A 24,164-nucleotide genomic window follows, 5' to 3' on the forward strand; every position below is an offset into this window, starting at 1 on the left:
TGTCTTAGGATTTTAAAATAGTTAATACTTTAGAGTCTTTTTGTTTTTTCTATGTAGAAGTTTCTTTTTATCTTAATATATAAGCTTAATGAATTGCTTTCTCTGTTGAGACAGAGACAAGAGTATATGTAAATTTGTGTATGTGTCTAATTTGCCTCCATAAATATATTTCCAACAGTAGCTTTTAAATAAGCTATGTGTGTGTGTGGGGGGGGTGTCTTAAAATGTGTACAAAATTCCACTGCATCTAAAGTCTTGGGAGATAGGTAACCAGAGCCAACTCTGAAAGCAGGAGTTAGAGACCAGGAGAAGCACACAGATTTTGGAAGTCCTGAGAAGTCTTGGTTGGGTTTGACCACCCAGGTCTTTTAATGTCCCTGGAGTCTTGACTTTTCTCATCTGTTAAATGGGGATGATAATTTTAGTTTACTGGGGTCATTCGAGTAATTCACGCCTGGCACAGGGTGGGTGTTCAACAATTATTAATTTCCTTTCTTTGCTCCACTGCAGAGAACATGAGAAACGTGCTTTTTCTCAAAAGTAGAACTTAAAATATTTCTTGAATGTCATGTGTTTTGGAGAGGTTCTTTTCATGAAGTTAGCACAGCAGGAAGAAGCAAATGTGGGATGCAATGGAGATTGAGTGATGTATTATACAGTATTGTTCTCCTTTCTCTTTTCCTTCCTTCTTGAGAAAGTCTTACTAATATAGTATATAGAGTAGGCCATGTTTATTTTTTTTTCCTTTTTGTAGCATGCAGCAGATTGGAACAAATATGATGACCGATTGATGAAAGCTGCGGAGAGGGGAGATGTAGAAAAAGTTTCCTCAATCCTTGCTAAAAAGGGCATCAATCCAGGCAAACTAGATGTGGAAGGCAGATCTGCGTAAGTATTACTGATGATAATTACCTCAAGGGAATTTGGGTAGACCCTTGGGACACACGTGAAATTGGTGAATTGTGGCTGTCAGCGTATCAATTTAAAAAGCCTTTATCAAAACCCACACTATAAAATCTTTCAAACATTGCTTTCAAACTTTATGGGCGAATAACTGTTCTCAGTGTGAAAGATTTTCAAGCTAGAGAGAATACTAAAGTACCACCCAGTGGTCTAGTAGTTCAGGCGCCATGGCAAATCGTAGCCTGGGTTATTTGGTGCAATTTTGTTTATCAGCTTTTTGATATTCCTTATGGTAGTTGATCCTCGCAAGGGGCCTCTAAAAGCAGTAGGAAAAAGTCTACAGAGGTTAAATAACTTGGTCTAATCGCGTGAAAAGTCACAGAGCTGGGATGTGAACCCAAGTTTTCTGAATTGGAAGAGTTCTCTATAAATTACACTGACTTTTCTCAACTCCCAATCCATTTTTATATTTGGGTCATTATTTTAAGTGAGACTGTTCGGAACAGAAAGGGAGGCCACTTAGTGTGGCTTAGGGAGGCACAGGTCGTGATTCCATCCTTTGGTTTTTGGGTCACCGAGGACTACTGGCTTGTTTCCATGCTTAGCTTTTCTCCCAGCCCTCCCCAACTTCTTCCCTTCCCTTCCTGTTGAGGCTGGGTTTAAGGGTAGGTGTACATTCTGTTACTGCCCTCTATAATTATAGCAGTGAAGACCTTATCCGGGAAACCTTCCAAAGTTAGAGGTGAAAAGTCTCATTTCCTAAAGTTCCTCTCAGCCTCACATGAGTTTGTTTAGAATATTATAAGTGGAAACCAGATACTAAATATAGAAATGAATATTAGGAAGTGGATAGTTAGTTAATGTTTGATGCTGATCACTACCTTAGGATGCTTAAATATTCAAGTATAGGAAAAATAACAAAGCAAGACGTAAAAGTCAAGTAGTTCTTAATACCAATAAAGTTTGAAAAGTTCCACTTTTTAATACTGTTTCAGTTTTATCTAGTATGCAATTTGATAGCTACAGAAACATTGCTTATTTTGAGTCCCATTTTGGTAAATTCTGAGCCATTTATAGGGCTCACACTATAAGCAGTGAAAATTTAATATCTAAAAGTGATTTCTTTTTTCGTATTTCTTTTTTTCCCAAACTTCAAGATGTTAGAGGATGAAGGAAATCGTCAGTGAAACCTTATTTCTTCAGTTCTGCCCATCCATGCTTTGAATGTTTCGAATGAATGATTGCTTGAGTTTCTGTTCATATTTTTTTCAATCTGAGGTTCAGTTTTGAGTGAAATTATTTGTATTAATGGTCAGTTAAAAAAAATCTGGTGTAACTGGATGAACTATGAACTGCCGTTTGTGAAATACATGAGTAGTGTTAGTCTCTGAGGTTTTCACTGTAGGAAATAGCATTCTTTTAGAATTCATGAGATAAAATATTTTCCTTTTGCTAATCACACACAAAACTGTATTCTTTCTGAATTAAAGCATTTCATATTTAGTCAAGTATAGGACATGTTACAAATACACTTTCTGTATTAGCTGTACTTACAAAAATAATTTTATTTCGAATGACTTTTTGGGTTTCTTTTAGTTTTGAAATTTAAGACAGTAACATGTGCTTCTTGACCTCGATCCAGTTTCAAAAATGAAATATTTGAAGCCTAGCCAAAGTCACTGAAGGATTTGTTTTCTTCCTGTCCACCTCTCTCCTGGGGAACAGCCCATTGCCAAAGCAAAATGGGGCAGATTTCACCAGGAATCCCCACTGCCGAAAGCCGATACCAATTCCTGTCTCCCCATCCCCTCAGGCTGTCAGAAGTGGTGTTTGGCCTCCCGGCTGTTTGCTCTGGAATCGACAAATGTTCCTGGGCAAAAAATGGCTTCAAATACTAAGCTCACCTCTCTGGGCCTCTGTCCCTCCCTGCATCCTGGCCTAGTTATTTTTCACTGTCTTTTTAGCTCACCGATGCCTTCCAACATGTGTCTTAGAGTTTATGCAGCTTTTCTCGTCGTCAGAGGTTGTCCATATTACCTGGATTTCTTATGGAAGCACAAACACACGTCTTGTTTAAAAAAAGACAAGGTTGACTTTTTAAATTGAAAAAGAGTATTTCTATAAAGTAATTTTTCAGATTTCCTTTACGACTCTTTGCATACACTTTAGTGATCGATATATCTTCCTTCCGAAGTCCACTATTCATAGCACATCCGCATTAATAATGCATTGTAGATTTGTTGTGATTTCTGCCCTTTACTACACCATTAGCATAATGCTGATTTATTTTGAAGAAAGAAGCCTTCCAGATTTTTTGAGCTAAGAAAGGGAAACAAGCAAACAAAAAATGTTCCCTCCAAGATTGTTGGGAGACTAAAAACCTTTGCTTGAAGGAAATTACTGTTTCTCAAAAGGTTCCAACGGTGCTTTGCATAGTATAATTCCCTACTTCGGTGTTGCAGAGATTGATACCCTTAGCCTTACAGCAATTTAATTCCACTGTAAGAAGAACTTACTTGATTCCTATTAACATTATATTCCTTCTATTAGAAGGATCTCTGTTTCTTGAATTCAAATTATACACAAACCTCCTTTATTTTACTTAGTAGTGCTTTGTCTCTTGTTTGTATTTACATCCATCATAATTCTAGTAGAGATACATGGCCAAGTGTTGTAATATCTGGAAATGAATTTGCAACCTATCTCCAGATTTTGTCTCTAAGCATTCAATTATTCAGATATTTGAGGGCCCATCATCTGTCTGCGTAAATTGGTCTGGGAATATAAACAGACAAAAATCGCTGCTTTCACTGAGTTTATAGTTGAGTGGGAAGAGAGTGGTAGACTATAAAGAGAGACTATAAAGAAAAGAAATCTTGAATTTATATATCATATTCAAAAATATATAGTTCTATATAGAATAATAAAGGCAGGGATTGGGGAAGTCAGAGTACTAAGGTTTCAGGGAATGGGGAAATGTAAAAATTGTAAATGGGGTGGTCAGGGAAGACCGCTCCTGAGAGTGTGATGCGGAGTTTGTCTCTGTCCAGGCCCCTTGCGGAGCGCTGGCACTTCCTTTACCTCCTGGCATCTTCACAGTGCTTGTTGTACGTGGTTAGGGCTCAGTTGTATTTTGACCTGAGGTCAGCATCCTTTGTCAGCAAGCCCTACTGTCTCACTTACCAGTTTGGATTTGGTGAAGTAGAGTCAGTCAGTCACTGTCCATTCTTACACACAAAATATTTCTGTAAATGTTTGTTGATTAATAAAGTGTTAGATGATCCAAGAAACAATGGGATATTTTCTCTTGCATCTGGAATACCTGATGGCTTAAAGTCAGATTTTTAAGCAGGCTTTCCTTGCCTTATTAGGAAGCTTGTCAGGGCTGTGTGTGGAAAACTTCACCCCCTTGTACAGGTCTATGAACAAAGGGAAGAATTAGGTGGTAGTTGTGGCTGCTTTGGGGGACGATGACACCAGCTCTTTTACGACTTTCCAAGTGTAGCTTAGTTTGTTATTTCGAAGGCTTTTCTATGTGAGGTTTAATTTGGTAATTCTGAAGAGAAGGGATAAGTGTTGATCTGTGTTTGGCCTTAGCATTCTGCTATAACTTCATCTGTTTTTCCCGTTTCAGTGTACTTGAAACGAAGCAAAATGATCTGATAGAAATTTTTCAGTGCATTTATCAAGTCCCCAGCACCAGTGCCTGCACTACCGAGTAGTAATAAGCTGTAGAGTTAATGGTATTATGGTATACGTTTTCTATTATTAAGACTAGTGAACATGGGAGTATTCCGTTAGTTCTGAGGAGGTATTTCTAGAGCGTATTGGCTCCTTATGTAAATTTGGGTTAAAATTAGTGTTTCAGTAATAAGGGATAGGTTTCTTTTTTCTGGTAGAAAATATATAGATGTTTTATGTAGCTTTCAAAATTGTGTGTGTGTGTGTGTTGAATAAAAGGTGACATTAGCGTAACATTCAAGTCGATGTTTCATAGTTTCTATGGCATGACACATATTTTCTTTTTGTTTAGCTTCCATGTTGTGGCCTCCAAGGGGAATCTTGAATGTTTGAACGCCATCCTTGTACATGGAGTTGATATTACAACCACCGACACTGCCGGTACGTTTGCCGCCATAGTCAGTTATAAAACAGAGAGGACAAGCCTTGTCCCCTGCTAACGTTCTTCAGACCGAAATGTGATTTCCAGAGAGACGTCCTCAATTTTCTGTTTTTAAATAGTTGAGAAAAAGTTTACTTCTGCGGTATCGTCATTGGTCTTGGAGAGGTTAAAGTACAGGGCATTTAGGAGACAGGGTCGCCGAACTGATGAGCGTTTGGAGACTGAGGTCCAGTGGTGGTCTTGGTAACTTTACAGGATCCTAAAATCTCAGAGTTGGAAGAACCATTAGGGGCCATTTCGGTTATACTCATATCCTCTGGACTCTATGAATCCTTGCTGTCATGAGGTCATTCGAGATTTGGTTGGACATTTCTCGCGATGGGGGGCTAACTGCCTCGTAACAACAGCACTACCAAGCGTGATCATAGCAAGAAGAGCTGACGCGGCACGTGCGGCTCTGCTGAGCACTTCACACATACTGACTCACTGTGTCCTCACGCCATCCCAGCGAGGCTGCGAGGCACGGAGCCAGCCATTCAGTAACCGGCCGCGGGTCCTTCACTGGATGCGCTGCGGCTGGAGTCTGTGTCCTTAACCGCAAGGAGACCTGTTCTGTATTTGGTTATCTAGGTTTTTAAAAAAATTACTTCTTGTAGGCAATTTTAAGTCGGTTTCTATGCCTTCTGCTTAAACTGAGTTGTACCCATGTCTGTCTTTTAAAAGTACAGCGTAAGTTTGTCTGCACAGCACCAGATAGACCATTTCAGTGTGTGTGCTAGTTTTCTCAGGATAACCGTTCTCAGTTCTCTTGACAGCTTATTTCTCTGCAGGTCTACTTTGTTACTCAATTAAATGTAGGGATGCCCTAGAACCAGAATTCCCTTAACAATTGTATCCTGTGATTCCATAGAGAGACAAATAAACACATTACAGTTAAACCAGCACTGTGTTTAGAAATGGAAGGGAGGCAGAGGAAAAGAGAGATCTCAGTGAGGAGAATCTTTACCTTAAAGGTACATCAAATTTTAAATTGAAGACCAAACTCTGTCACCTTTGAATGACGAACAAAAGACTATGTTAATTACTGGGACACCTGGGTGGTTCAGTTGGTTAAGCATCTGCCTTCCACTCAGGTCATGATCTCAGGGTCCTGGGATCGAGTCCCACATTGGGCTCCTTGCTCAGTGGGGAGCCTGCTTCTCCCTCGGCTCCCCCTGCTTGTGTCTCTCTCTCTTTCTCTGACAAATAAATAAATAAAATCTTAAAAAAAAAAAAAAAGGAATATGTTAATTACTTACAAAAGCATTCCATCGCTGTAGAAGAATATTTATAGAAATTTTGGGCTAACCATATACCTCTTTAGAGCTCTTTAGACTTCGTTTATTTATTGTTCTGACTCTAATTTAAACATGTATCTATCTTTTTTTTTTGTCTGTGTTCTTTCTACTCTGGATATTTTTGCCTAGTGGCCAATCTAGTGACTTTTGCCCTCCCTCCTTCAGTGCAGATCAAGCTTAAATGCTTTCCCAGGCTCAGCAGACATCATTTTGTATGCTGCATCCTGACATACTCTGCTCAAACTCTTTGTCTTTTGTTTTTGCTGTTGTTTAGTTATATTTGTATTTACCCAGTTTTACTATTTTTGTCTTTAGAGTTGTGCTTTCCTGAGCACAAGGACCTTGTCTTATTTGATGTAATAGTGTCTGTTATAATCTAGATGTGAATATTCAATAATAGCTTGATTTAAAAATTATGTATTTTATTGTAACTCCTTTATTTGCTAGCAGTACAGAAGTATATTGAAAATAACCATATTTCCAGTAATTGTGGTTTCGGTTTTGAGGTGTTTATGACCTAGGTCTTACCAGGTAGGCACCTTGGGTGTAATTCATAGTGTTGTGCTTTAGATTTGATGTTTCCTTAAATTTTTTTTTAACTACATTATCTCAAGTGGCTGGATTTGGGTTTGGCTAAGGAAATACCCGACCTGACATTTTTGTGTGACCCATTGTATTGAACACTAGGGACTGTCCCTACCATCCTACTCCATACTCTCTCTTACTTTCCATATAAATGATAGTTTTCTTTCTTGCTTGCTTGCTTTCTTTTTTTTTTTTTTTAATTTTATTTATTTATTTGACAGAGAGAGAGCAGGAGAGCACAAGCAGGGGGAGCCGCAGAGGGAGAAGGAGAAGCAGGTTCCCCACTGAGCAGGGAGCCCGATACGGGGCTCGATCCCAGGACCTGGGGATCATGACCTGAGCCAAAAGCAGTTGCTTAACCAACTGAGCCAGCCAGGCATCCCTAAATGATAGTTTTCCTTGTCACTCTTCACAGTGTAAAATAAGTCTAGGAAACTTGTCCATTAACAGTAACAAATTGAAATTTGAAATCATCACATCTGACTTATTTGTAACTAGAGGATGTTTAGGTATGGATGAAGATGTTGTATCTGTACCTGTTTAAAGACCTGGACTCACTGCTGTTTGTTCTAGAACTGGTTAGTCAGTACACAGAAGTGATCAGACCCAGGAAAACTTAATCCACTTATCTAAACTCACATAAAACTGAGTGAGGGTTGAAAGTGTTGAAGTTAGTGTATTCCTTCATCTAGGATGAACGGAACACAAATGACTTCTCTTCTAGCCAAAGGGTCTGCCAGTGAAGTCAGATCAGTTTTTGAGAGGTTTGTGAAGTGAGAGGAAAGTTAAGAGCACGAAAGATTGGAAGATGGAATGGCCTGGTAAAACCCTTTTATCTTTCACCATCCAATGAGATGTATGCGTAAAGAAATATAATTCGGAGAAATCATGTTTGGAGGTAGAATGTTGTCTGCAGCTTTACCTTTTTAGTATTCAGACTTAACCCTTCAGATGATTTGTTTCCTTTAAAATGGCACATTTTAATACACATCATATTTGAACAAGTTGTCTGATTTTCAGAGACACAGTCCTAGTGAACTTTGAATTTTAGTTGAAAATTAGTTTCTTTGACTTAGGTCTCTTAACTTCCTGTATTTTAGTGTCCACACTTGCCTGTTCAGAAATATTATGAGAAATCTAGGTATCTTTCTTGCTCTCCTATTCCCATTCTCTTTTTCTCCTTCTCTTCCTCTCCCTCCCTCCTGTCTTTCCTGGCTACCTTTAATCACTGGCTCTGTCCCAGGCACCACTCTAGGTATTGGAGATACAGTGGTGAGTAAGACAAAGTTCTTGCTCTTTATGGGTTTGTAGGTTTAATTTTTCTTCCCATCTTCGTTGTTTTGGTGTATACATTATGTCTTACTAAAATATCAATCTGAGTGAAAGCATGCTTACAAATTAAGTATCTTGTCAACTAATCTTGGAAAAATGAATCACATTTCTATGGAAAATTCACTTGTGAAGAAAAGAAGCCTTCATGTATATCTTATTTATTTTAATAGGAAGAAATGCTCTTCACCTGGCTGCGAAGTATGGGCATGCATTGTGTCTACAAAAACTTCTACAGGTAGTAAAAGTGGTTAATACTTTGGCTTCACTATTTTGACTGCAAATAATAGATGTGTTTTCAGTGTGTTTTTGGAATTCAAGATCAAAGAAAGTAGTAGGTTAATTTTGACCGTTAGCTTACGTAATTTCTTTTCCATCATTTGTGAAAGAATGTGAACAATAAAAAGCAAAAACTCTGAGGGAAGTGAATCGCATAACTCAGTGTATTAAAAATAAATAACAAAGGCTTGACCTTCCTGTTGACATTAGCTGGAGACTGGAATTTTCTGTCGTCTGGTCTATGACATAAAGTGATATAGCATAGGAGCTATATATTTCTATATAAACATCAGTCACTTAGACTATGTGGTATCAATACCATTAGTTAAACTTGTAGTCAGGCAGCCACAAAATTCCTTGAACTAGCAGGCTGAAGAAAGTTTTCAGTTAAAGGGTCCAGTCCTCCATTTCCATAACCATTGTTACCGCGAAGTTTCACAGCAGAACTCATTTGTTTCTCCTGATTCGGTTGTTCAAATTTTAACTCTTGGTGAGAAAAAACCCCAAACAATAACAGTTCCTACATCCCATGCTATTATAATGTATCATATGTTTTCCTGTTTGGTGAAACACTTGAATTTACAGTATAATGTTATTATATTTGTTTCATGTCAAAATATTTAGTGGCTTGTCTAGTAGTCCTTAGGTTTTTTGATAAATGGAATATTTTAAGATTAAATAACAGCTGTTCATTTGAGTCTGGATGTTTAACTTTAAAGTAAAACTCTCCCAGTTGACTAAGTTTCTGTGTTTTAACAGTACAATTGTCCCACCGAAAATATAGATCTGCAGGGAAGAACTGCACTTCACGACGCAGGTAAGTGAGGGCTTCGCTCGGACAGAGCCAGTAGTTGTTGAAACCGCTAGGCATTTAAGTTAATCTCCAAGCTTTAATATGCATATATTTGTATAATTCCTGGAGAAAGAGAATAGTATGAAGTTTTTGTTTACACGAACATGAAATTTATTTGATCGTACAGCTTAAAAAGATTCATTCAGCCAACATTGACAGGCTGGTTTGCTAGATACTGAAAGTCCAAAGATAAATAAACATGCTTCTGCTCTCAAGCAAGCTCCGAGCACCGTGTGACTGTGTGTGCGTGTGTGGTGTGTGTGTGTGTGTGTGTGTGTGGAGGGGGGATTTGGTAGGAGAAATAGGAAGATGATTTTTTTCTTAAAAACTACATTTACCGGGGCTCCTGGGTGGCACAGCGGTTAAGCGTCTGCCTTCGGCTCAGGGCGTGATCCCGGTGTTCTGGGATCGAGCCCCACATCAGGCTCTTCCACTAGCAGCTTGCTTCTTCCTCTCCCACTTCCCCTGCTTGTGTTCCCTCTCTCTCTGGCTGTCTCTATCTCTGTCAAATAAATAAATAAAATCTTAAAAAAAAAAAAAAAAACTACATTAACCTAATTAACATGTCGGAACACCATTTTGCTCATCTGCAAAATAAAGTGAATACTACTGCAATAAGTGGTTATAATTAAATTATAAATCGTGCCTGGCATGTAGTAATTTCTTAATTAATGGTGGTGGTAGCTGTTGGTTTAGGCCTCGGTGCTAAATTTCATTATCACTGTAATGGGCTGTATTTTAAAAAAAGGTTTATACTAGTAATTTCACAGATGTTATTAATCATACTTGTGTATCTTAAGTTTATCTGCATTATTCTTTAGGTGTCTTAAAGACAAAAGTTAGGTATTAAGTATTTTTGGAATGTACCACAGTCTGACCTCTGGCCTGACTCCTCTAAGTCTGACATTCCTGCAATTTACTGGAAAGCCAAAGTAAAGAAAAGTAGCTAGCCTCTCTTGTCGTGTTTGTGTAATATCTGCAGTAGGTGGAAGTGGCCTGCGTTAAAAATGCAATGTACCCCACATTTCTTCAAACTTGCTATCTTAATTTATTTCAGCTTTTTCCTTTTTATGTCTTATGTGCTCTTAGGATGATTTCATTTTTTACACAAGGTATTTTTTCTTTTATTTTTGTAGAAAGTGGTGGTATTTGCAAAGCATTTTCATATACATTATCATTTGAGCCTCACAATGATCCATCCCTAAGTGGTTTTTGGTTTTGAGGAGAAATGCCTTATCCGTTGTTCTCTGTGGGCCCTACCTCTGACTTCTGGGAGGTTCTTACTTGTCTGTCATTCTCTGGGGTCACAGATAAATTGCATGGCGGAGAGCATGTCCTCTTAGAGGCAGCTTAAGGGCTGGAACAATCATGAGTGTTAGCAGACTGGCCCTCTGGGACTTGGAGTAGTACGGTTCCCATAAAACCTTGGTCGGCTTTCTGGTTTATTTGTTGCCCCAGCCATTTCCATTTGTCCGTCTCCAAAGTTATTTTCTGGACATGAAGTTCTTATCCCTGCTTTAGTTCTTGTCCTTATTTGTAGAGTCATGACTGCCTCATTTAACGGCTGCCACCTCACAGCCATCTGAAATAATACTCTTGAATGGGATTATAATATCCTTATCATGATGTTTATTTATTCCAAGACCAGATTTTTTTTTTTCTCCTTAGTGGGAGTTCCTTGAGAAAAGTTGTGACCAACAATAGTGTTATATCTTGCTGTTTGACTATTCTCTGTCTCTTCTCCACATCTCTGAGGTCCCAAATATCTAGACACTGTCTATTCCCTTTCATCTCGGTACATAAACTGGCTGATTTTTGCTTGACCCCATCTCTTTCTTACCATACCTTAGAAAAGTAACCAGCTGCCAATGTGCACTAAAATTTTGGCTCTTTTCTATTGTTTCACCTCGAAAGGCTCCATCGTCATGTGGTCCACCTTCTAAATGATCATGGGTGGTAGCGCTTTCAAATGTTTGCCACAGCATGAGAAAATCGCGAGATTTCTAGCCTGAAATATGTTTAGTCACTGCCTAGTCCCCAACTGCTAAGCCAGTGCCATACGATTTAGGTATTTATTGTAACAGCACCTAACTCCTGATAGCGGTTTTATCTCGGTTAGGGATAAGGCTGGGCTGCTGTGACAAAGACTATAAAATGACACTGGCTTAAAACACCCCACAGGCTTGCTTTCTTTCATGTCATAATCCCGATGTTCAGATGGGCTTGTGGCTCTGTTCCCTGTTCATTCAGGGACCCAGCTTTCTTCCATTTTTCCCTTCCTCCATTGCCTAGGGTGTTATCCTCATCTTTAAGGCTGAAGCTGATAGCAAGCACTTCCGTTTTCCTGCTAACAGGAAGGGGAAAGATGGTGGAGGGATGTATAAACCACTCTTAAGCCCTAAAGTCAGAAGGTAGCACACTCCTGTCACATTCCACTGGTGAGATCGAATGCACGTGGTCATGCCTGCATGCAAGGGAGTCTGGGAACTGTGGTCTCCAGGGGAGTCCCCATGTGCCCAGCACAGCCCCCTATTACTGTGGAAAAAAGGGTGATCACAGTTGGGTGACAGCTGCCACTCTCCACCATAACACCTTTAATACTGACTTTACTGGTTCAATATATTGTAGCTCTGGAATTTATTATGCTTTACATTTTTTCATTCTTATTTTTAATTGGCCCTGAGTGGTTGTTAGTTTTACAATTCCTGAATTAATGTGTTGTTTCAGTTTATCTTTTTTTTAAAGACTGATTCTATATTTTATATAAAAGACTTGCTGGATTAAAGACAGCAGAAATGAAAATTTACTTGATTTTCTTATGTGTATTTGGTTTTATTCTGTGGAATTTCACACACACACACAAGAATGCAGACTCTGTCAGTACTTTTTGTGGCTAATAATCTAGTCTCGACTCATAATAAATACGAGGAGTATTTATTAATAATAATAATATAAAAAGTTTTAATAAAAACTCATGGTGAGTTGAAGCCCAGTCCTATTTTAGGATGTTAACAATAATTTGTTTCCTAATACAAATATGAACTCTAGTGTTGGTTGGAGAAGAAGCAGTGTGTGGTTTTATAATACAGTTTTCAGCAAAATGACCCTGCTTTGCATCGTCAAAGGCAGACATTACAATCTCTGATTTTAAAAGGAAATATGAATTATACGAGTCAAACCTTTTTTACTGTGACTCTTCTATAAAGACCTGAGTATGATTCATTAAAAAAAAAAAAAATTGAGCTAATCCCTCAAGGTTCAGGTCAGTTGTAGCCACATTTAAGAATATATTATAAGTAGAAAATTTTAATTTGATTTTTATATCTGTGTTTACACTTAGGGTAGCAGTATATTATCTTCTGCAAGGGTGACAGTATTCGTTGGTCCCAGTAAATTATACAACATTTATAAAATGCTCCGGTCTAACCCATTTTCTGAAATGGGTGCTTATAATGCTAGGCTGAGAGTGGACAATGTGAAGCTTGGTAGTTCAGAAATTGAAGAACTTATGCCTTATATGGATGTAGCAAAGCACCATGTGTCTTACCAACAGATGTTCACCATTTATCATTTTTCTTTGTTCCTCAAAGCCATGGCAGACTGTCCTTCCAGCATACAGCTGCTTTGTGACCACGGGGCCTCCGTGAATGCCAAAGACGTGGTGAGTCCGTGTATGTTTATTGTCACTTCAACTCACGTGTTCTAACTTGCATGTTTTGGGAGATTTGTTGTCTTCATGCTGTTCTATTTCTCTTGTTGGTTAGGATGGGCGGACACCCCTGGTTCTGGCTACTCAGATGTGTAGGCCAACGATATGTCAACTGCTGATAGATAGAGGGGCGGAGATTAATTCCAGAGACAAACAAAACAGGTAATTCTTTTATCACAGCTCCGCAGACACCAGCTGGATTCACAGTGACTCTGAAACTCCATAGCTGTGACTTGTCCTTTCCATCCCCCTTTGGGTCTCTCTTTCCTTGGAATTAGCACCCACTTCTTTTTTTTTTTTTTTCTCTCTTTTTTCCCCAGAGTCTGATGAAGGAAAAAGAGGGAAATAGGGGGAGATGACAGGGTAAAGTGGAACACAAGCAGTGATTAGAGCCTGTGTTCAGGTCAGAAAACCAAAGAAGAGGAATTCTATCCCAGTTGTTTATTTTAAAGTTTTAAAACAATCTTTAATGAAAAATGGGCTCAGATAAGATAATGAGGGAGAACAATAAAACATTGCACCTACAGTCTGCTTTGTTAGTGAATTTTTTGAGAGTAAAGATTCTTGGGTGTCCTGGAGCCTGACGTTTTTCCATATAGACTTTCTCAATGTGTTCGCTCTCCTTACCCTGCCCGGGCATAGTGCTATCTCCTTCTCTGAAACCAAGTTCATTTCCACACCTTGAGGTTCCTGTGTTTATCTTTGCTTATGTGTTCGATGTCATTTTAGTTGATGCGCACGAATACTTTGAGTCTGTAACTCTTCCCCTTTCGTCCCGTAGGTCCAGTGTATCGTGGCACTGCCGTTGTAATTCTCATGTTCATGGTCCCAGTGTTTTAGACAGTGACGTATCTGAAATACATCCCATTCCCTAGTTGGAGCATTATAATTCATAACAAATTTTTGGCATTTTGTAAATGATTACTAGTAAAACTGTTCGTCTTTTCACTTAATTTTATTCTTCTAAACATGTATCCTATTTTTTTGTAGTTCACTGGAAGTAGATAGGTATAGCAAAAGTCTTTAGATGTCGGATTTTATAGCTCTGCTTGCTTTTATTGTTCAGACCTCTCAAAGGACGAAATTCTTAAGCAATTAAGTCATTAATGTGATTATTAAGGAAGTGGCTTTTTTGCATTACTTTGTTTTTGCAGATGCTATAATCTGGTTCCAAGCATGACTAAGAAAATTGGGTTTAAAAATAAAGTTTAGGATCAGAGAGGGATCATCTGGTTGATCCATGTATAATGCCCTATTTTTTTTTTTTTATAGATCTTATATTTTCCCAAGCACTTTGGAATTTCCACACACACACACACACACACACACACACACACACACGATGAGGTAGGGCAATGTGTATTAAATAGGCTAGGGAGCAGATGGTCTTAAAAATAGATTAAAATTTGGGGCTCCTGGATGGCGCAGTTGGTTAAGTGTCTGACTCTTGGTTTCAGCTCAGGCTGTGATCTCAGGGTCATGAGATGGAGCCCTGTCTCCGGCTCCGTGCCCAGCGTGGAGTCTGTAGCATGGCGTCTGTCGAAGACTCTTTCTCCCTCTCCCTCTGTACCCCGTTCCACCCAGCTCATGCTTTCTCTCAAATAAATGTTTTTAAAAAAATAAATTAAAATCTTAAATTTAAGAAGAAATTAAAAAGAAATTAAGACTCTGTATTTTTTTCTTGTCTTATCTATAATATTTTTTCCCGAATAAAAAAACTTTGTTGGTGGTGCCTGGTGTATATAAAATTGTATTCCAGCAACTACAGGGGAGTAGAAAAGAGAAATAGGATATACATAGAGTAAAAGCAAGACTCCGTTTCTTATGAAATCTAATATTCACAGTCAAAGACAATGTTAGATCTAGGATAACTCACTTCATTTCATGAGCAATTTTTTGGTTTCCTCAGCAATAAAAATAGGAGTGGGACAAAATAATTTCAAGCGTCCTTCTAAATTTCCATGATGATTCAGTTGTTTAATTGCATTACTGCTGTTTGTACTAAGTGTTTCAGTGCACGATGATCTTGTCAAGGCAGAGTAAACCAGTGGTCCATGATAACGGGGATAATGAAGGAAGGTTTATCGAGGAGGCAGGTTTTAAAATTAAGTGTGAAGATGTGAAGGTCTCCAGTTAGGAGAAGGAAAGCTCTTTTAAGGAGAGGGATCAGAACTGGAATCTGATTCTTGTTTTGGAGTAGGAGTTCATCAAAGAGGTTTGCAGGGTGAGGTTCAGTTCAAGGGCCTTTAATAGTTTGGGTTTATAGCCGTAGGTTTTGAGCAGATGCGGCGACAGTATCAGTGGTGGAAGATTTTCGTGGTAATTTACTTGTAGAACGTAGAAGAGCTGGCATAAAGGAGGTTCGTTTGGTAGTAGAAGGAACACACGTATGTAAGTAGTGCAAGGTTTTTAGCTCTGCAAACTAAAACAGAAAGCACATGTTTTTATAGATGTGAAGTTAAAATGTAAGATAAAAATAGGAAGTAAAATCTGTATAACATGTATGACTTTTTAAAGTAGTATCTCTTCTTTAAGAAGGGGGCTTCTGGAAGGTTTCTGAAATATTTTCTTAGGTCTTTCTCGGGGTCTTTTAAACTTCTTTCTTCCCTCTTAGAACGGCTCTCATGCTGGGTTGTGAGTATGGTTGTAAAGACGCTGTAGAAGTCTTACTTAAAAATGGTGCTGATGTGAGCCTGCTGGATGCCCTGGGCCATGATAGCTCTTACTACGCAAGAATTGGGGACAATCTGGACATTCTGACTTTATTGAAGACTGCGTCAGAAAATACCAACAAAGGTAGGTAGCAAAGTAGCTAGAAAAGTCTAGCTTAATAAAGAGCAGCTTTTAAAGACTCGGAGGGTGGAACTGCAGTTTGTAAGGAGCAAAGCATTCCTTAATGCTGCACATCAGTGGTGTGTCTCCCTCCGTGCCACGGCTTTGCCTATTTGCATTACGGCAGTCACTTGCTGTGCGGCAGTGCCTGTTGCGTATGTTGGCTAGTTTATCACGTGAACCCTACTGTACTATGGCCTAGGTTAAAGAATGAGGAGAAAGAGCCCAATCAAGTGCGTTTTACTAATGTATATGTTTCTTTTTGATGAGGAGGGCTCGTAGCACTTAGCTTTTTTATATGTACAAAATTTTAAAGAAAGAATCATTGTTTGAACATGTATATAAAATGTTCAACCATTATTTATCAAATACCTGTATCAAGTATTTTTCTGTGTTTATTAAAGAGAAATATCCTTCCAGTCTTTTCCATATGAGGGAAATTGAGGTCACTCGTAGTAAGCTGCAGATTACTTTTTGCATAATTCATTTTGAAGGGTTTTCCCTCATAGATAAACAATTTGTCTATAGTATGATTTTTATTAATGCATTAAATTCCATATATTTAAGCTTAATTGAATTAAGCCATTTTCTGTACATGTCATTTAAGTTGTTTGCAGTTTTTGCTAATATAGCGATTTAGTGACTGTTGTTATGCGTAAATATTTTGGCATATTTTTATCATAGTGTTAGGATCAATTCCTAGAAATTGAATCGTATATATCAGGATATACCCATTTCTTTAAGCTTTTGATACATATTGACAAATTGCCTTCCATTTGAGGAGTGTTTCAAATTTCGTATTTTGCAACTACCTCCCCTTCCTAACACTGAATATTAGCCACCTGGATGTAGTCATAACAAAAAAAAATAATTTTGCAGTTTAATAGGTAAAATTAGGTCACTGTCATTTTAACTGCAAAGTAGTAAGCTTTAGAGGGAACTTTAAAACTGATTTCTTTAATGACTCAATGGTATAGTTAGGGAATTCATAATCTGTAATCTACCCGAGGTAACCTGCTGTTTTACTGTTCCCCTTTCTCGTCTCTTTCTCTCTCTTTAAATCTTTAGGGAGAGAACTTTGGAAGAAAGGACCATCTTTACAGCAGGTAAGTCTTAATTTTAATTTTTAAAAATTCTATATATGGTGCAATTTCAGTAAAGTGTTTACTGGTTAATGATTATACATAACTGTCAAGTTTAAGTACATGCTGTTCTCTCTGCTCAGTTAATCATGTCCATGTAGAACCCAGGTATTAAGATCCTGAGGCTTTGATGCCATCACTGAGCTTGAGACAGTGGATCTCAATGACAATGACACAGTGAATGTATCCAGTGGGAAATATGTAGCCTCCTGATTGCTGGCCTTGAGCCTCCAGCCCTTAAAATATGGGATACTGTACCTTGTTGAGATTCTTAAATGATGAATTTTAGCCTAGCAGATCATAAACATAAACCTTAGCTTGAAATGTTTACTGTTAACGGGAAAATTCTTCTGGTGCCTTAAGAAAGGAAGAAAACAGAATTCAAAACTGATTATATATTATGATTTCAAGACCACTGTTAATATTTTGCTTTCTTTGTACTTTTTTTTTTGCCTTGTTGATATTTAAAGAGGACTTTGAAAAAAACACAATATATGAAAGAATTCATACGTTGCCCTAATTTTATTACCAAATCACTATGTAACCCTGGTTTTGTGTCCCAGTCTCAGTAAATGTCTTCTTGTTTTCCCCTAATCTCTTCAGGTGAGCGTAAGTGGGGCTGGTTTACCCCACTGTCACCATCTTGCTCAGGAGCTAGTGTAGGCAGCCTTCCTCTTCTGTTGGCTCTTCCCTTCCAGGCTTTCCGCTTTTCTCTAGGGAGAGGCACCTGAGCCCTTCCAAACCCTGAGGAGAGTAATCAGGTACCTTCTGAGAAATTCTGATCATCATTCTCTCTGCGCATCATTCTTCTCTCTCCGGAATCTGAAAGCTATATGAAAGCATGTTTTCCTCTCCAGTCCATCAGAATTAAGTGTTACATTCATGCATGGGTTCTGTCTGCCATCACTTTACCTTTCTCTCGGGAACAGCTGTTTCCACCTTCTCTCCCGTTCCTCAGATGACCTCAGTGGGAGTAGAGTGGGGGGAAAAAACGTACTGTGTTATGTCTGTACAGCTGTCTTATACGGGAGCAGAGAAAAGTGATTCCTGAAATATATAGATATTTAAAATAATTATTGAATATTAATGTGGGAATGGTATTCTGCTGAGTGCTCTAGGAGTTACCTAAATGAATACATGGAGTTAATATTCTGCTAGGAACAGTAAAACTCGGTATTTGCATTCTTTGTTGAATACGTTTTAAAATAGCTGTTGCAGATAGGATTTGTTCCTCTGCTAAGGGACATAGAGTCCCTGTTATCAGGAAAACTACAGTAGAGTTTTAAAAATAAGCCTTATTCAATTGTTTGCTTAACAGACCTCTGTGGGGCACCTACTATATGCCAATTACTGTTCTAGGTGCTGGGAAGTCATAGTGAGCAAAGTTCCCGTCTCACGTTGCTCCCAGCCTGGTGAGAGAAATGAGCAATGAGCAAATGCTAGTACTTAGTATCATAACATCTGCTTTGAAGAAAAGTGGAACAGGATTAGGGGATGAAGAGGAGAGAAGGCGGGAAGCTATTTTAGATGGCATGGTCAGCCAAGGCCTCTCTCAGGAAGTGACATTTGAGCAGAGGTGTGAAGAATGTGAGAAGGGAGCCACGGGGCTCTATAGGAGAAGCCTTAGCTGGCAGAGGGAAGGGCAGGGGCCAACCCCCTGATGCAGGAGTATGTTTAACACACCCATGGGGCAGTAGAAGGTCAGCATGGAGGAGCGATGTGCTCATGACCGAGGAGGAGAGGCGGGTGAGGTAAGCAGCTGCCAGAAGATGAAGGACCCTCTGCAGGGAAGGCGGGGATGAAGGTAGAATGAGCAAGTGGGTCAGATCTCACACAAAGAACAGTGCTTTGCTGGAAGGAATGAGGCTAGAAATGTAGTATGGGCCAAGTCGTGGTATGACCTATCTTCCTAGTGGGACCTTGTCCCTCTAACTCTAAATCCATACTCACTAGAATGATAGTTAAAACACTTGGTTAAACAAGACTCAACAAATAATACAAAACACAAAAAAAATTTCTTAGAAAATTAAAGCATTAGCTTCCCCCCCCGCAAAAGAAAGACCATAGCTTTCTAAATTATTAGGTAGATTTATTTTATTTTTTTTTAAAGATTTTATTTATTTATGTGACAGAGAGATAGCCAGCGAGAGAGGGAACACAGCAGGGGGAGTGGGAGAGGAAGAAGCAGGCTCCCAGCAGAGGAGCCCGATGTGGGACTCGATCCCGGCGTGCCGGGATCACGCCCTGAGCCGAAGGCAGACGCTTTAACGACTGCGCTACCCAGGCGCCCCAAAATTATTAGGTAGATTTAAATGTCAGTTTGGGCCAAAAAAAGGTTATATGCTCTCTTATTTAATACTTGTGTTATGTTTTTATTAAAGCAAATCTTCCACACCCTTTGATATTTTATCAGTGCTTAAAGAAATAAATACTTCCCATACTTCTTTTCAACATTAGTATAACTCCCCCTCCTTTTTAAGTACTAGATTGTTCCTTTGGGAATGGTCAAGGATGCCTTACAGTGCAACTTTAGTTTTGTGTCTAGTACAAATTCTACTTTTTAAATCTTGGTAACTTCAGTAAAAACAAATCCTTAACAGTTAGGATTTTAAATTTTATTATGTCTTCGTATTTTAAAATAAAGCATACTTGATTTATTTAAAAAACCTGTATTCTTAAAGATGCTTTCCACTTGGAGTTTTCAGTGCAAACACTGCCCCCTTGTGTTATATTACAGCAAACTTTCATGCTGGATAAGCTGCACATCGCTAATTGGCTATTCCACTAGGATATTTCCTACTGAGGAAAATGTACTTACCTGTATTTTCATACTTGCTAACCTGTGTTCTCTTCTGTTTCACCAAAGCGAAATTTGCCATACATGCTAGAAGAAGTAAATATGAAATCAAGTCAGAGGGAGCATCGAAACATTCAGGTAAAAAGAAAAAAAAAATGGTATCTTTGTAAAGAATTGCTGTGTTGTTTGTGGTGGGGTCAGGTGGAAAGAGGAGCATGAATTGTGGAGGAAATGAACAGGGGAAGGAAGGGCAGCCTGCTATGTTTTGTGATTCTGTTTTCTTGCCCAATCCCTTCTAAAAGAATTGACTTTTGATACGAATGTTTGGGTCATATTATCTTACAGAAAGTATTGTTTTAATATGTATTAGGAAGCAAATAATTTAACAACTTTATATAACTTTTTGATTTAAATATATCTGTTTCGGGCCATAAGTCCTAAATTTGTATTCATTTTAGAAAACTTAAGTATTGTGATGAAAATGATGGTTATTAATGTAAATAAATATGTTTAGTTTATTTTTTTATTTTGATGAAGAAGAATCATTTTGTTTAACCATACAACATTTTATGTTCATCAAAGTGTTCAAAAAATAATTATTATGTGGATTATGTTGGAGGAAGTTTCCATAATTAAATGGTTTATTTTATGACTGAAACACCATTAAAATATAAGTTGTATAGCTGTTTTCCATATGATAAGACAAAAGCATTTTGTTTGGGCTTTTATAGTTTACTATGTAGTGTTAAGAAAGTGAACTCTAGCCCTAAATTGGAGCCTTAAATGCTTCATATCTAAAAAAACCCCAACGTATATACCTTAATTTAAAAATACTTTATTGCTGGGGTGCCTGGCTGACTTAGTCAGAAGAGCATGTGACTCTTGATCTCGGGGTGGTGAGTTCGAGCCCCACGTTGGGTGTACAGATTACTTAAATAAATATTTTTTAAAAAAGAAAAGAAAAAATTGAAAAATACTTTATTGCTAAAAAATGCTAGCCATCATTAGAGTTTTCAGTGAGTTGTCATCTTTTTACTGGGCGGGGGGTCTTGCCGTGATGTTGATGGCTGCTGACTGATGAGGGTGGTGAGTTGTTGAAGGTTGGGGAGGCTGTGGCAATTTCTTAAAATAAGACAGCAAGGAAGTTTGCCACATTGATGAACTCTTCCTTTAACAAAAGTTTTCTTGGTAGCATGCTGTTTGATAGCATTTTCCCCACAGTAGAACTCCTTTCACAATTGGAGCCAGTCCTCTCAAACACCGTTGCCGCCCTGTCAACTAAGTTTATGTCCTATTCTAAATCTTTTGTCGCCATTTCAATAATCTTAATAGTATCTTCACCAGAAGTAGATTCCATCTCAAGAAACCACTTCCTTTGCTCATCCATAAAAAGCAACTCCTCAGTCATTAGTTTTATCATGAGATCGCAGCAATTCAGCCCCATCTGCAGGCTCCACTGCTAATTCCAGATCTCTTGCAGTTCCTACCACATCTGCGGTTAACTTCCTCCACCGAAGCCTTGAACCTCTCAGAGTCGTCCATGAGGGTTGGAATGCACTTCCTCCAAACTCTTATTAATGTTGGTATTTTGACCTCGTCCCATTAATCACAGATGTTCTTAATGGCATCTAGAATGGTGAATCCTTTCCAAAAGATTTCCAATTTCCTTTGCTCAGATCCATCAGAAGAATCTCCATCAAGGAGGCCATATAAAATGTATTTCTTAAATAATTAGCCTTGAAAGTTGAAATTACTCCTTAATCCACGGGCTGCAGAATGGATGTTGTGTTAGCAGCCCTCGTAGAATTCATAGAAGAGAGTTAGGGCCTTGCTCTGGATTAGGCTTTGGCTTAAGGGAATGTCGTGGTCGTGGTTGGTTTGATCTTCTATCTAGACCACTTAAACTTTCTCCATATCAGCCATAAGTCTGTTTTGCTTTCTTATCATTCATGCGATCACTGGAGTAGCACTTCTAATTTCCTTCAAGAACTTTTCCTTTGCATTCACAACTTGGCTGTCTGGTACAAGAGGCCTAGCTCTTGGCTTTTTTTTTTGCTTCTGACCTGCCTTCCTCACTAAGCTTAATCATTTTTAGCTTTCGATTTAAGGTGAGAGATGTGTGACTCTTCCTTTCCCTTGAACACTTAGAGGCTATTGTAGAGTTTGTAATTGGTCTGATTTCAGTGCTGTTGTGTCTCAGGGAATAGGGGGGCCTGAGGAGAGGGAGAGGGATGGGGGAACGCCCAGTGGGTAGAGCCGTCAGAACGCACCCAGCACTTACTGGTTAAGTTTGCCATCTTAGATGGGCGCACTTCATGGTGCCCCAAGACAATTACAGTAGAGTCATCAAGGATCACTGACCACAGATCACCATAACAAATAGAATAATAATAAAAAAAAGTTTCAAGTATTGTGATAGTTACCAAATGGAACTCTCAGAGACACAAAATAAGTGAATGCTGGTGGAGAAATGGTGCCGATAGACTGGCTCGATGCAGGGTTGCTGCAAACCTTCAATTTGTAAAAAACACAGTATTTGCGAAGCATAACAAAACAAAGCACAATGAAATGAGTATGCCTTATATTATTTTTGATCTATAAATTTTAAGTCATTGAAATGTCATTGAAACTATTGTGTCTTTGGACTTAACGCTGTTTTATATATGTCTATATCTGTACATGATAGCAAACTGCTTTTAAAAATTTCTTCCGTAAGAATTGCTCTTTTAAGGCTGGTCTGGCACTTGTTACCTTTACTATTTAAGGATCTGGAGATTGAAAATGAAGATTTGAAAGAGAGGTTGAGAAAAATTCAGCAAGAACAGAGAATATTACTGGATAAAGTCAATGGTTTACAACTACAACTGAATGAGGTAAATAATCTACATAATATAAAAAAATTAAAAAATGTTTTACTACCAGTAATCATCGATAACAAATAGTTAATGATCACCTACCACATCAAGTCATGGTGCTAGATGCTAAAGGAGATACAATCAGGTCATTGTCCTTGAGGAAAGTCCTGTTTTCCTGGGATCTTTACATGAAACTTTCAGTGTCACATGTAAGAACAGAGAATACTGTGGGTGTATGGTAATAGCAAAGCGCTGAACTGTATAGTTGGGGCTGTGGGATTGGAGAGAAAGGAGTAGATGAGAGATGTGAGGAAGAGGAGTAGGTAGGAGTTGATAATGGATGGGTTCTCAGAAGAATCCAAGTGCTTCTGAACCTGGTCAGTGAGAAGAATGAGTGACAGCCCAGACCACAGAATTAGTCATCCAGAGACATTTTCTTCTTACATCCTTGTTCCCATTCTTAAAGATACGTGCCAGCCTTTTACAAAGATATTCACTGAGCTCATGCCTTTAAAAAATCCGCTTTGAATAATGAAAATACATTTCTTCTTCTTTTTAAATTTAGGAAGTAATGGTTGCTGACGATCTGGAAAGTGAGGTAGGATGATAAATTGTACTTTAAAGCTCTAAAATGTTATGTAAATTGAATATGATATTGCAGTTGAGGTTTGAGTCCCGAGTTGAGATGGGGACGAGGATTCGATTCCTGGTTATTGCTTAAAGGGAGAAACAAGACCTATATGTGACTATAAAAATACAGTTTAAGTACAGTAGCATGGGTTATCATAAGCATTTTGTTGTTATTGCCTCTGAATGCCTCATTTTCTGTGAAACTTTTAACGATAAGATATTAAATTCTAAACATTGTAAATAAAATGTCTGAAAATAATAAGATTTGAAACAAATGACAGAAATGAGAATTTTTCATAGAATTGTTTGTATATATTATATATTTTATTAGTATATTTGTAGAAATTTTCAACTCTACTAGTAGTTAAAAATACTAAAAAAATCGAAGTCATTTTAATTCACGTGTTTTCTGAAACACGTTTTTAACCCGGTTGCAAGCACGGAGTGATTTTGCTCTGTATTTATTCCTTTCCATTTCAGAAAGAAAAGCTGAAGTCCCTTTTGGCGGCTAAAGAAAAGCAACACGAAGAAAGCCTAAGAACTATTGAGACTCTGAAAAATAGATTTAAATATTTTGAGGTATAGAAAGCTTCAACAAGTTATTTCATATAACATATAATGGGCAGTGGTAAGGAGCTTGGGGTCAGACTTGAATTTGAAGGAGCGCTTTCTTCTTTATTGTGTGATCTCGGCAGTTTATGTAGCCTCTGAGCTTGCTGCCGCTTTTGCAGAATTGGGGTGATCGTCCTTTTCTCCACAGAGCGGTTGCAAAGGTTAAACGAGACCACTG

At 38.3% G+C, this 24,164-nt stretch overlaps 1 protein-coding gene across 2 annotated transcripts in view; it reads left to right on the top strand.

Annotated features, from left to right (window-relative positions):
- The window catches only part of UACA (uveal autoantigen with coiled-coil domains and ankyrin repeats), a 92,572-nt gene that overhangs the window by 50,100 nt on the left and 18,308 nt on the right, over window positions 1–24,164 (top strand). For both annotated transcript variants that reach the window (XM_040643043.1, XM_008708529.2), the window contains exons 2-13: window positions 755–888; window positions 4,937–5,025; window positions 8,451–8,515; window positions 9,316–9,373; window positions 13,000–13,070; window positions 13,174–13,280; window positions 15,733–15,914; window positions 17,019–17,056; window positions 19,959–20,027; window positions 22,655–22,762; window positions 23,310–23,342; window positions 23,855–23,953. In XM_040643043.1, the coding sequence (XP_040498977.1) occupies window positions 755–888; window positions 4,937–5,025; window positions 8,451–8,515; window positions 9,316–9,373; window positions 13,000–13,070; window positions 13,174–13,280; window positions 15,733–15,914; window positions 17,019–17,056; window positions 19,959–20,027; window positions 22,655–22,762; window positions 23,310–23,342; window positions 23,855–23,953 (1,053 nt within the window). The remainder of the gene's footprint in view (window positions 1–754; window positions 889–4,936; window positions 5,026–8,450; window positions 8,516–9,315; window positions 9,374–12,999; window positions 13,071–13,173; window positions 13,281–15,732; window positions 15,915–17,018; window positions 17,057–19,958; window positions 20,028–22,654; window positions 22,763–23,309; window positions 23,343–23,854; window positions 23,954–24,164) is intronic.

The sequence above is a fragment of the Ursus maritimus genome, unplaced genomic scaffold, assembly GCF_017311325.1.
Source record: "Ursus maritimus isolate PB19 unplaced genomic scaffold, ASM1731132v1 scaffold_27, whole genome shotgun sequence".
In the NCBI taxonomy this organism is placed as follows: domain Eukaryota; kingdom Metazoa; phylum Chordata; class Mammalia; order Carnivora; family Ursidae; genus Ursus; species Ursus maritimus.